This window comes from Artibeus jamaicensis, unplaced genomic scaffold (genome assembly GCF_021234435.1).
Source record: "Artibeus jamaicensis isolate MK-2021 breed Jamaican fruit bat unplaced genomic scaffold, CSHL_Jam_final contig_1028, whole genome shotgun sequence".
Taxonomy (NCBI): domain Eukaryota; kingdom Metazoa; phylum Chordata; class Mammalia; order Chiroptera; family Phyllostomidae; genus Artibeus; species Artibeus jamaicensis.
In genome coordinates, this window is record NW_026521201.1 from 4,740,767 (window position 1) to 4,753,832 (window position 13,066).

The window sequence follows — 13,066 nt, forward strand, 5'->3', positions numbered from 1 at the left end:
AGGGACTCCCAGGCAACGTGGTGAGAAGCACAGAGTTGGGATTCACCCCAGGCTTCAAAAATCTGCCCCTGCCGCTCAGGTGTATGACCATGGGCCAGTCACCAGCTTCTCCAAGCCTCCGTTTCCCAACCTGTAAGTCAGGGACCGCCCCATCCTCACAGGCCCTTTGAAGGACTAAATGAGATGAGGCATAAAAAGTGCTTGGGCTGCAGTGGGTGCTCAGTAGAGGCCAGCGGTGGCATACCCGCAGCCACCTGCTCTGATCTGGGGCTTCCCGTAGGTGGGTGGTGCTGCCGTCCTGGCCGTGGGCGTCTGGACCCTGGTGGAGAAGAGCAGCTACCTCAGCGTCCTGGCCTCCAGCACCTTTGCTGCTTCTGCCTACATCCTCATCTTCGCAGGCGCCCTTGTCATGGTGACTGGCTTCCTGGGCTTCTGCGCCATCATCAGGGAGGACAGGAGCTGCCTCTCCACAGTGAGTGCTGCCTGCCCCACTCCACCAGCCTGTGGCTGGGAGGAGGGAAACCAGCTGGGGCCTCAGAGAGCAAAGCCCAAGCCCTTGCCCCCAGGGCTTGTGCCGCCTATCAGCTCCTGCACTGAGAACCCCACCAGGGACAGTGTCCCAGCCTGGGCTCCAAGTCCTGGGGAGGCTGGAGGAGGCAGCAGCCCCTCCAGTTGGCTATTTGCCTTTGTCTCCAGATTCTTAGGAGCTAAACTGGGAGGGCAGCCTCAGTCCTGGCACAGCTGCGGTACCTCCTCCACCCTCCTCCGATTCCTCTTCTTCTTCCTCTCCTCCACTTCTCCTTCCAGATTTCATCATGGTGATTCTCAAAGCTCTGCAAAAATGAATAGAATGTCATAGTGAAACCCTGTGTCCCATCGCTCAGAGTCAGCAGCCCTCCTCCCAGAGCCAGTGCTGTTTCATCTGTGACTGATGCCCCTCCCACCCTGAAGTCCCAGGCGCCTCATCCCCGGTGAATATTCCGGGGTGTACCTGGGCAGTTTAGGGTCCTTTTTCAGAATACATAATGACAGTACTATCATCACACCTAAACACATTTAACAGTCATGCCTTAATATCATGAAATAACCAGGCAGTTTCAACTTTCCCCAATTGACCCATAAACTATTTTTTTAAAGGTTGTTTGCATCAGAATCTAAATTAGGCCCATGCGTTGCAATTGGTCATTTTGTCTCCTGGATCTCTTAATCTCTAAACTCCCCATCAATCTCTCTCTTTTTCTTCGCTTGCAATTTATTATTGAAGGAACCAGGTCATATGTGCTGTACTTTCTCCCAGTCTAGCTTTTCTGATGGCATCTCCTTGGTATTATTTCATGTATTCTCCTGATACCTGAGTCTAGAAGCCTGATCAGACTCAGGGTGGGTTGTTTGGGCAAGAGGATTTCATGGGCGGTGCTGTGGGCAGCACACGCTGGGAAGCTGGCCAGCTGGACAGGAGGCCTAGGCGGACTGAGGGGCAGAAGCCAGAGTCCAGGTCAGGACTGCCAGACTAACCCCCGACTGCAGTGAGCCTGCAGCCGGAGTAGGCTCCTCCACTCTTAATCTCTTCCTCAGGGCCAAGACTGGTGTGGGCAGGGGAGGCTGCAAAACATCAGCAGGAAGGGCAGGGCCAGAACCAATCTAAGTCTCCTGAAGAAATCAGACTGAGCCTGGAAAGAGTCAGGTGGCCAAAGGAGGCCCTGAAGGGTTTCGCACCACAGCCATCCTGCTCCCCTGGGTCCACAGCCTCCTATACGAGCCCCACCTGGCAGTCTCAAAGTTCAGAAGGAAGGCCTGAGGGTCGGTAACTGACAGGCTCTGCTCTCTGAGCCACTGATCACAGGCCTCCCCTTCTTCACTCCCTCCTTAATGACCCATTTGCCAGACCTGTCCCACCATCTAGGCTGAGCCATTAAGAAAACAGTGTCTCCAGGCACAGCCTGACAGGCACAAGGTCCGAGGCCTATGTGGAGGGACCATGTCCCGTACCCAGGGCTGTGCTGGGGAGAATAGAGCCTTGAGGAAGGCCAGGACCTTGGTTGGGTTCAAGGGCAGACCTGGTGCACACCTCTCGCCCCAGTATCAGCAAACAGAAGGGCTTTCTCATCCCCCTGGGTCAAGAGGCAGGGCTAGGGGCACAGGGGCTGCTGGATTCCTTCTTCACTCACTGCTTGCATTCGCTTTCACCTCACAGAGAACTGAGGAATTCTCTGGTCCAACATCACTAGCAAAACACCTCAGAGAGGCACCAGATCAAGGTCAAGGGAAAGTGCATACACACACGTGCACGCAGACAGCAGCCCAGGAGTGCAGGGCCAGGGGCTGACAAACAGCAAGCCTCGGAGCCTGAATCTTCCCGTGCTTTTCCCTGTGCCCCTCTGAAGGACCCAGACAGATCCTGCCAAGAACAGAGGACAGGGGAAGCAGCGGTGCCTGAGTGATCTGCATCCTGGCCCATCAGCCCCTGAGTTACTGAGCACTTCAGTGTTTCGACCAATAAGGTGGCTGTAAGACTTTTCTTGGGCTAACACAGCAGGACTTTTAAAACCAGGCTCCCACTTAAAGGCAAACAGTGTGGTTAAGGCAGCTTAAAAGTGCTCTGTGCTTCCTGGAGGTGCCTTTCTGGCCTCACTGCATCTTTCTCAATGTGTGTCTTAACTCCCTGTTGAAATCTTTAATCAGCTAAAGGCTGGAGGAAATCCCAGAGGAGAAATGCAGCGATTCCAGAAGCTCTTTTTAGAGTGGCTCCCAGGAGGAGAGGGAAAACGGAAGACCAGGCGTCTGTACCTGGCGTGTCGGACTTGGACCACCGGGAGGGAGAGGCCTGGCATCAAAGGTTCCCAAGAACCACCCACAGGGGCCGTCCAGCTCCCACAGATGCATGTCTGTCCTGCCCGGGGCCTCCCCCCACACATCCGTAGGTCCTCAAAGTCACTTATATGAGAAGGAAATGTTCATCAGGGACAGGAATAGTACGTCCTAGTTGGTGCTTAAATGATGATGACTTGGTGTCAGAAACCTGCAAAGGGGAGCAGGAATGGGGCTTAAATTATTCACACCAGCTCTTCTTTTTTAGTGAAGGCTGAATGCAAAAACCAGTGCATTTGGGCCATCTAAGCCCTAGGCTAATGACCATGCAGATGCCACTCTGATCAAAGGAAAGGAGTATTTTTAGAGTTTTGACTATGGGCTCTGAAAACTTTTATAATGGATGGTCCAGGCTAGACTGGGTCTTTGTCAGGAATTCTTTTATATTTATGGAGTGGATTAAAAAATAAGAAATTCTAGAACCAATTTCTGAAAATGAGGGGACCCCAAATTGCAACACTTCTATCAAATAGATCCAGCCCTGGTTAACTAGGCAATCGGGTCTAGAACCCAGGACCAGGGCTCAGACGCAAGTTGTAGGGGAGCTGGTCCAACATGCTCCAGGACCTCAGAGAAGCCTCTCTGCCACGCCTGGCCCCCTGCCCCCCTGCCCCCATATCCCCAATCTTCATATGGGGCGAGCTGTGAGGATATTGAGTAAGTACTTTAGGTCTTAGGAGACAAGTCGCCACATTATATAAAGATGTGGCACATCATAAGATGCAGCTGTAATCACATTTGTGTCACCATCACAATGACCAAGCCCCTTTGAGAAGGAATCTAAGACAATGGAGTTATCTACAGGGGCCATTGCTCCCAGGGTCCCCACTGCTCTTTGGCCATAGAGAGAAAGAGACTCTGCTGAGGCCACATGGGCAGGAGCTTGCTCCAAGGCCTCTTCTGCTGCCCCAGGCTGGCCCAGTGCCCCTCCACGTGGGACCCTCTCCCTGGGGAACAGGACTGGCCTTTCTCCTGACTCAGGCTCAGCTGAGGGCTGAGAAACGAAGCACCAAGGTGGGAGCTGACGGCCAGTGACCTGGCTGCCTGCCACCAGGCAGAGACTGAGCTTCAGGGTGCTGGCAGTGCGACAGAAGTCAGCCTGTTACTGCACCACAGAAAGCGTGTGGACCTAGTTAGGAGTGCTGGCTGAAGAGCTGTCTGGATGATCTCCTCTCCTGCCGGGTTCTGGTCCTGGCTCTGGGCGGCCATGCCCCAGTCTGATACCCAGTGCCCTTCCCCATCGACCGTGCGTTTTAGGGGATCTTAGAACCCATTGGAAAATGAATCCCAGAGGACAGAGTGATGGTGGTCAAAGGTCATCTTTATTACTAATGCAGCTGATCAGAGTGTGTGGCTTTGTCTCTGCAGCAGCGACCTTAGCAACACTTCACCTCACTAAGAACTGCCTCACTAAACTCACTGCATGGTGGAGAGCAGGAAATGTGGCATCCTGGAGACAGGCTGTCCCCAAGGAGGGAAGGAGGCCCTCCCGCCAGGTAATAGGAGCAGTGAGTAAGGACAGGGGAGTGTGGGGGCGTTCCTCTAGGTGTCCTTGCTGGGAAGCACCCCTGAGAGGATGCTTAGTCCTGACACTGCAGACGGATGGAGCAGCAGTGTCAGGACAGTCTCCCCACCTAAGCCCCACATTTTATGCAGGAGGTCCAGAGAGGATGAATGATTCACCCAGGGTCACACAACATCTTCACAGACAAAAGCTGAGCCCAGACTGCCAGACCAGGGTGCCTAGTGTGATACCACCCTTTTCTAATGACCAGCGCCATTCTGGGCTCAAGATCTACCTTCTTAGGCTGCTAAGGGATGTATCCGGTCACTGCCCACCCAGAGCAGCAAATTTTCTATCCACAGCAGTATTTACACCAGCCAATCTCCACGCCCCCCTTCTCTCCAACTTTTGGCAGCTCATGAACCACATTGCATCGATGAGGCTGCCTAATCCGTTAACTTCCACCAGAACTTTTAATGTGTTTCCAGATTCCCTGTTCTGCTGGGCACAGGCAGGGCGAGAAGGGAAGGAGACACACAAGGGACTAAGACCCCTGGCAGGGCTTAGAAACCAGAGAGGATGACAAAATGCCTATATCAAAGAAAAGACCGTACGGGGGTTGAGTTTAGTTTGAGGTTAGTCAGAACTCAGACCTCTCCTCACCCTAGGGCTTTTCCTAACTTCTGCACAAGGTGGGGACTTCTGCTCAGCCTTCCCTTCCCCCTCCCCGCCCCCACCATTGCCAGCTCTGTGACCAGTGCTACTCCCAGCCAGGGGTCCCTACCGCCATCCTCTGTCCAGCCTCAGCCCATGCACATCCCTTCTGTTCCAGGCACGTGCACAGCTGCCTAAGGGCGCACCACATCTCTCTGCAGCCTGTGAGAAGACAGCGCTTCCAGGGGCTAGTCAGAGGCAGCAACCAGTCCCTTCCTGCACACCCAAGGCCCCTAAGCGGGGCGGCAGCTTGCCCCCAGTTCCCTGAGCTCTGACTCCCCGGGGCAGTCTGGTGACCGTCCTTGGGCCAGCTGGCCAAGCCCCGCTGTCCAGTCGGGAACCTGCTGTCTCTGCCCATTCTGTCTGGACTCTCAGCAGTCTTTGCTTAATATCCGGCGGGTGCCAATCTTTGGCTTGTAGCTCTGAAACTGGGTTCTCCTCCTGTGAACCCCCACAGTGTGAACTTTGCACCCCCAACCCTTGGGCTGGGACTTTGGAGGGCCTCAGCTGTATTCTCTGGATGTCTCTTGAATATCCCCTGCCTCCCCACGGCCTCTTCCAACTTCCCCACTGTCCACCAGCTGTCATTGTCCTAACCCTGGTCCTCTTCTATGCTCCCAGCCCCTTGGGCCAGACTGCACGTCAGCATCCACCACCAGCCAGAGCACACCCAAGTCCTCCTGTAGAATAGCGGCCAGCACCCGGTGCCAGCACCCAGCCTGGCTGTAGCTGGGGGCAGGCGTGAGCCCTGGGCAGGAGCCAGGAGGGGTAGAGGTCACCTTCACCCTTCCAACAGTGACATCTTGTTGCAGGAATGGCTTGAGGCTCCCAAATCCACATCCTCTCTTTTCTAAATAAACAGGCCAGGCAGCTGCACCTCTGAGGCCCCGACTGCTTCCAGCCCCAGCCTGTGGTTAATTACCACAATATCATGCTCCCTGAGGTCATTGCTGCTTCAACAGCTGGCTCCACCTTTTCCTGTTTGGCCTTGGTTGGCCTGAGCTCCCTGGCCCTCCCCCCGCTGCAGTTGTAATCCTCACAGCCAGCCAGGCAGAGAGCCTCGGGCTGGGCTCTTCTCCTCACAGCTTGACCTTGGCAGCCTGTCCCTGCTCCTCCCTCACTGATGCCAGGCCTCCACCCCGCCCACCCACCTGGACACCCGGCCTCGGTCTTCTCACGGCGGCTTTGTTTCCGTCTCTGACTGTGCGCGTGATGGAGAGAGAGGAAGAGAGCTTCGTTGACGCTTCCTGCTTTATGGCAGTCAGTCCAGCAGGGAAATTCCAAAAGTCCTGTTGTGTAAAGTTTTTAAAACTTACCTCGAGGGTGGAGCTGGCCAGGGCTGAGCCGCCCCATCCTAGAGCACCAGTGGGTGTGCCCCCACCCCCAAACCACGCCTGGGGCCAGCTCATTTGTGCAGGGAGGGCCCCTCTGAAGACGCACTTTCTAAGTAGCCACCACACTGTCACAGGGAGCAACATCTCCGAAGCTTTCCTCGGAGCCTCGCATTAAGGAAAGTGTTGGTTTGGTTCAGAGTACTGCGCTGTTCCAGCTTCATTTTGGGTCTATATATAGTTTTAGAAAATATCTAACTTCTAGTACAAACTGTTCCATTAAAGAAGGAAAGGGAAAAAGTGTGGTAAATGGTACAGGGTGCTGGGGGAGATGACTGCTTGGGTCCCATTCTGTGCTCACCAACCTGGCCCTTCTGTGTTTGGGGTCCAGTTTGGCGTATTTTGAAATGACATCATCCCTACTGAGTGCTCTGGGGGCAGAAGTCATAAGAGCTTTCTCTGGAACTCTCATTCTGCTTCCTGTCAGGCCAAGCCACAGGGGGTCCCTCTGGAAGGACTGGGGGCAGGCCAGGCCCAAACACCTGAGTGGCTGGAGGTCAGAGAGGAGTTGAGAGAACAGGTTCGACTCACACCCTCACCCAGGGCCCATGAAGGCAGAGCAAGATACAGGTCAGAGCAGGAGGGCAAGCGAGGGTCAGAGTGTGCGGAGTCCTGGCAGCAGTCCAGCGGGCACCCACAAGTCAGATCGGGATTCAGGAGGATGTCAGCAGAGGGAGGTCACAATCAGAAACTCCGGGCTAAGGGAGGACTTTGTGGGCCTCGCCCAAGCTCAGGATTGATGGCAGCCAGCTGCGGAGCACTGGTGGGTCGGAGCAGCAACCCCAAGACGTATGAGAGCAGAGGCCTTGCTGTGCTCAGGGTGCTGTGTATGCCCACGGGGTGTTGCCTGGCTTGTGCTGACTCTGAGATAAGTTAGGCTGGCTGAGCGAGGCAAGGGCAGAGGCTGTGACCCCAGGACAGGGCAGAGGTGTGAAAGGTAGGGCCCGGCAGGCAGAAGTCTGCACTGAGCCTGGCCAGGAGGGGCCGCCTGGAGCACGCCTGGAGCATGCCTGGTGCTGGCAGGCACTGAAGAACAGGGACCGAGTGGGGCCAGTGAGAGAGTTCTTTGTCGGGTTGGGGGTTTCCCGGATTTCTCCTTTGTCTCTCTGCCACCAAGCCCTGGCCCGTCTCCTGACACCTCTACCCACCCAAACCTGCTAACTGCACCCTTCGAGCTCTGTGAGCTCACCCCGCCCACAGCTGTGAGTAGGGCAACAGCAGGTAAACACACAGGTCCTGCAGCCGAATCGCTGGGTTCAGTTTCAGAATTAGCCACATTCTCGCCAAGTGAGTTGGGACAAACTACTCCAGTGCTCCCTGCCCACGTGGGTGGGATGCAATGATGCTGATGCTGCGCTCACATGGCTGTGCGCTGGATGATGCTGTGCTCGCTGAGCTGGGAGCCATCGTGGGAAGTGCTCACAGAGGGGCTGCACCTGCGGAGAGACGGCATTACTGTCATGGGGGTCTCACAGGTGATAATGGGCTGATTCGGCAAAGGGAGAATTGGTTGTTATTATTACCTTGGGCAGGGGTATGTGTAAAGGGTACCTTCCCACTGCTTCCACTGCAGGAATACAACTTATCCTCTGCTTCTCTGGCTTGGTTTTGAGAAATGAGGCCAGCCAGCTGAGCAGGGCTATTGTCTCCTAAGCCACAGGTGGGGCAGGCGGATTCTGGTATTCCCTCAAGAGAACGGGCTCTGCTGGAGGAGCACGGCCCCTCCCTGGCATGGTGAGCTGGGAAAAGCGGGATGGCCTGCGCCTTGGAAATACTGACTCCTTGAAATATGACACAGGGTATCTGAGAATTTTTACTGACTTTTGTTTAATAATTCAAAATCAACACCAAACTTAAAGGCAAAAAATTATTCCAGAACCTTCTTTATGCTTCCCAGTCAATCTGTTATACACCCAATCTGTTATACACCCTCACCCCTCACTGCCCAGCTCACTGGGGACAGCAGGAGGGACTAGACAGCACAGAGTCCCCAGGGAAGCTCCCGGGGCTCCTGGGATGTGCCTGGACTGGTGGTCATCTCCCTGCCTCACCGGCCGTCCTGCGGTCAGAGGCTGCAGAGGCACCCTCATGGGTAGGTACAGTGGGAAACCCTCCTATTCATCTGTGTGCGTTCAGGCTGTTCAGGAACTGGACGAGCTTCCTTAGATCTGTTCTGTGTCTCCCATAGTGCATAGGGGCACATATGCACTTCGAGGCCCAGCGTCAACCTGAGACCCTGGTTGTTCCTTGCAGCAGTGTGGGCCTGCACCCCACAGTGTCAGCAGCATCCCTGGTCTCCACCCTCTAGATGCCAGTAGCACTCCTCCCAGTTGTGACAACAAAAAACAGTCTTCGCAAGTTGCTAAATGTCCCCAGAGGGCAAAACCCTGCCAGGTGGAGGACCACTGGTGTAAGTTAAAGTAACAATTCCATGCTTTCCACAGATCAGGGAAAGATCAGGCTCCTGCCCCAAACTCTGGCCAGTCCCTGCTGGGTCACGTGCACGTGCCAGGAGACGTGCGAGTGTCTGTCTGAGAGTGAGTACATGCACTGAGCACGCAGCTAGACCCTGCACCTCACCAGTGGCCCCTGTCCCCCAGCAGCTCACAGTCATTCTGGAGAGACCTAGGGGTACCTCTTAAAGCAGAAACAACCTCTGCAGAGCAGTGGCTAATGTTCTGTCACTCACCCAGCCAAGGCCTATGGGGAGGTGTCATGTAAGGAACAGCAGGGTGGGCAGGCAAAGGACACTGAGGCAGATCCAAGTCTAGTTAAGGAGAGAAGGAGGAAAGCATGTGTCAGGACATGGAGGCAATGGAGTTGGCGGTGGGCAGTGGCAACCACTGCCACCAGAGATGGTGCGTGCAGACCACAGCCGAGCTGGATATTGAGGCACAGGGAGACACTGGAAGCCTAGGCAGGGCAACAGTGAGGACAAAGGCGTGAAGGCTGGAAGTCCTGGCCTCTAGGTAGGGCACAGTGTGCAGGGGCGAAAGGGATGCTTCACACAGCTCACAGCCAGCCCGCACTCTAGGAACCCTGAGATGACTGGGGAGGCTGGGGGAGTCTGGAAAGGCTTGACGAGGGGCGGGCAGAGCAGCAGAGGTGAGGCGTTGGTTAGAGCTCATGGCCTCACATGGCAGAACCCCACCAGGCTGGCTCATGTGGTGGGCCCTGCTCCGGAGGCCAGGATGCCGGGGTCCTCCATGCAGGATCCAGCGAGCTCAGCCTGCCTCTCAGGGACCCTCACACAGGAGCAGTGATTCAGGGCCACCCCCACCCCAGTGAGTCACACACCTGCAGCCCTCTGCTACTAAAGCTGCTGCCCAGAGCCAGCACCCGTGCCCCTGAGCACCCAGCAGGTTCGCTCCCTGAGCCCCCTCCTCTGGTCCCTCCAAAACCTCAACCTGGCCCTGGCTTACCCCCATCCCCAACCCAGGGCATCTTTGCAGCTGGAGCTCCAGGCAGGAGGGGTGCTCTCCCTGCCCCAGCCTACTCTGTCAGGGTAGAAAGTTTGCTTGATGTCCAGGAACCTTTCTGCAGGGCTGGCGTACACCAACTTAGCCTGCCACTAAATCCCAGATGTGGTTCAGTGGCTCTGCCTTCCCATCAGCCACCTCTCTAGCTGGGCTTCAATAGCAACTGTGTCTACAGCATCCCAGGGAGCAGCACATCACTGCCACGCCCTCAGGGCCACCTCCAAGCACCCCCTCACACTCAAGAGCAGTGAGAGAAAGAGAGAAAGAGAGAGAGAGGGAAGCCTCTCCCTCTCCCTGGGTAAGGAAAGTAGTGAGATGCTGCCCTCTGAACTGGTAGTGGCCTGCATCCTTCTGTTCAGTGACAAGTGCCCCATCATCGCTTCTTCCCACACTGCAGAGGGCATGCAGGAAACCTGGGGAGCAACTGGCAGCTACTACATGACAGTTCCTGTGCCAGATGAGAGCTGGTCTCAAAGTACTGGGGCAGGGAGGGGGAGGCCCAGCGTGTCCAAGAGGAGCGGTAGGTCAGGCACACCCCCAAGGCCCTGGAGTGGGTGTTGCCGCAGCCTGGCTTGGTCCAGTGGGCCCAGCAGCTCCCAAGAGGGCAGCAACCTGGCCTGGCGACTGCCCCTGGCTGACAGGCTGGGCTCACCCCATGCTGTTGCCCAAGGGCTCCAGGAGCGGGACACCCCTCCCGCCGGGTCCTCCTAGGGCGGTCAGGGCAGCACCAGGCCATCCACCAGCTCAGTGCACAGGCAGCACCCCCATGCATGGCCCCGGAGCTTGTATCTTGTACAAGGAACAGGGAAGACTGAAATTCAGGTTGCCTAGCTCACGGGGCCACATTTTCTCACTGGAGCACATTTTCCTAATTCACACCAAGGAGCCAGAGGTCACCATCCAAAGCCAGCAAGTGGCAGAGCCTGGACTCAAAGCCAAGTCAGCTGACATTCCACCACTGTCCTTCAGGTTTTCAGTCTTTGTATGGGACACAGAGGCTCCCCAAGCAGAGAGGACCCATCCCCAGACCTCTTGTCAGCCTCCTGCCTACAGGGGTGGCGTTCAGTACCTTCCGAGGGCCCAGGCACACACAGCCCCTGCACCCAACCCCTGCTCATGGTGGAGAAAGTCCATGGGGCCCAGAGAGTGTGCCCCCTTGGATTCTGCCTTTGCCTCCCCTACTTCTGGCCTCCTCTGGGTGCCCAGGAGCTTGGAGTGCCCTGAGCAGACAACTGGGGCTCCATCCAGAGCCTGCACAGGGTGCCCGAGGCTGGTGTGCCCTGCATCCCACCACTTTGGCCTCCTCCATACCCTCACCACGTGGGGGACTGCGGGGCCTGGGCCTGGGTTGGGGGTGGGGCCGTGGACAGAGCTTAAATGTGCAGGCAGAGGCCTTTCCCGGTACAGCACAGAGCCCCAGGACAGGAAGAGAGAGAGCCAGGAGCCTCTGCCTGTACTCTTGCCTTGGGTCCCATAGTGCTGGGGACAGGCCTGGCGCCGCTGAGAGACTGGAAGGTTTCCCTGATTCCTCAAGGGCCAGCCCTCGTGCTGGGAGTCGATGGGCTCAGTACAAGGGTTCCAGAAGAGGGAGACGATTTACATACCGTGAAAGGAAGCCTCGCTCCTGGGTCAGAGTTCTTTCTCTGTGAAATGTCTTCTGCCCTGTGTCACTGAAGGTCTGCCCTTGCCAAGCCCCCACTGGCTGGGCCCTGAGAGCCAGTGGGACAAGGCCTCCTGGCCCGTGGGTTGGCACTGCCTCTGGACGGGCCAGGCCTCGCCTGCCCTCCTGCAGTCCTCCTCTCACACTACCCTTGGGCCGATGTTATTGCTGTACTTGATGAACCCTGGCATTTCCAAGCTCACCCATAGGCTGAGTCTTCCCAGCAGTCCAGTGACCAAGTGACGACAGGCTGCCAACCCATGCGGCCAGGCAGCTGGGCAGTGTTGGGGATGGGGGGTAGGGAGGGTGGAGGCGGAGGCGTTGCTCACCGGTGCTTGCCCAGAGGAGGCCAATTTCGGGCAACAGTGCTGCCCTCTTCCTCCTCCTACCCCCACTCCCCATTTGTAGCGTGCTTTCCCCCTCATCCTGTGCCCTTCCAGTCACATGGGCCTGATACGCACCTCTGCCCTGTTGGCTTCTTCAACACACCAGGACCCAGCAGTGTCTGCACCTCCCCCCAAAATAAAACCAGGTGGGAGTGGGGGCAAGATGCAGGCCTGCAGAGGCCAGAGCACAGCCAGGAAACCAGCCAGCAGTGTCAGTGGGGCCTGAAGTGTGCCGAGCAGCCCAAGCCTGGAGGAAGCCAGGCAGTAGTGAGGGAGATTTAGAACCCCCTGCAATACCCTTCCTTGGCTCTCTGCCCATGCTTTTCCGGAGCCTTGGTCGCTGCTGCCCAGCCGGCCCCCATACTCCAGCCAGATCCCTGAACTCACACCCATGCTGACTGCATTTTCCAGGTCTCACACATGCTCTCCCCTCTGCCTGGCATGCACTTTCCTTCTTCTTTACCTGGCAAATGCCCACTCATCCTTAGAGATGCCACTCAGGTGTCACCTCCTCCAGGAAGCCTTCTCTGAGTGCCCTTCCCCATCAGGAGCCTCCCATAGTTTCTAGGGCTTGTCCTAGCACTTAAAACACCTCATTATAATCACTACTTATCTGTGCCCCTACCACCAATTTCTTTGAGAATAATAATTGTCTTACTTATGATACCTAACATAGTACAGGTATTTAATAAGTATCGGATGGGTGGATGGATTCACAAACCAGCAAACCAATGAGAGAAGGGATGAGTGGGGAACTCCATGCCCAGAGCCAGAAGAGGTGGCTACGCCCAGAGCTGCTGGGAGGAGGCGAGGATGGGCCGACAGGTGGCCCCACCTGCCTCACTGCTTTAGGAAAACATTTTTCATTGAGGTGCCAAAGTGCCATCTGCCTCCCCAGCCCCAATCCCGATAGTGACCATCTCTTCTCCTTGGTCCTAGTACTTCTGCCTGTTGCTGGTGATCTTCCTGGTTGAGCTGGTGGCAGGGGCCCTGGCCCACGTGTACTACCAGAGGGTGAGTGGAGGTTCTTCCTTTGCGTCCCCCGTCAGTGTGCCAGGAGGCAA

At 56.3% G+C, this 13,066-nt stretch overlaps 1 protein-coding gene and 1 long non-coding RNA gene across 16 annotated transcripts in view; one reads left to right on the forward strand and one right to left on the reverse strand.

The window, feature by feature from the left end:
* Nucleotides 1–13,066, forward strand: part of TSPAN11 (tetraspanin 11) — a 67,129-nt gene that overhangs the window by 40,515 nt on the left and 13,548 nt on the right. For 13 of the 14 annotated variants that reach the window (XM_053662302.1, XM_053662319.1, XM_053662320.1 and 10 more), the window contains 2 exons: nt 281–472; nt 12,942–13,016. In XM_053662302.1, the coding sequence (XP_053518277.1) occupies nt 281–472; nt 12,942–13,016 (267 nt within the window). The remainder of the gene's footprint in view (nt 1–280; nt 473–12,941; nt 13,017–13,066) is intronic. The other variant, XM_053662309.1, reaches the window with a different exon arrangement.
* LOC128626921 (uncharacterized) lies at nt 464–11,804 on the reverse strand. Of its 2 annotated transcripts, XR_008391041.1 has the most exons (5): nt 11,561–11,804; nt 9,167–9,244; nt 7,839–7,913; nt 6,238–6,375; nt 464–833 (listed from the first exon to the last, which is right to left on the reverse strand). It is a non-coding gene; the product is annotated as an uncharacterized LOC128626921 (long non-coding RNA). The 2 variants fall into 2 exon arrangements; XR_008391042.1 differs by lacking the exon at nt 7,839–7,913.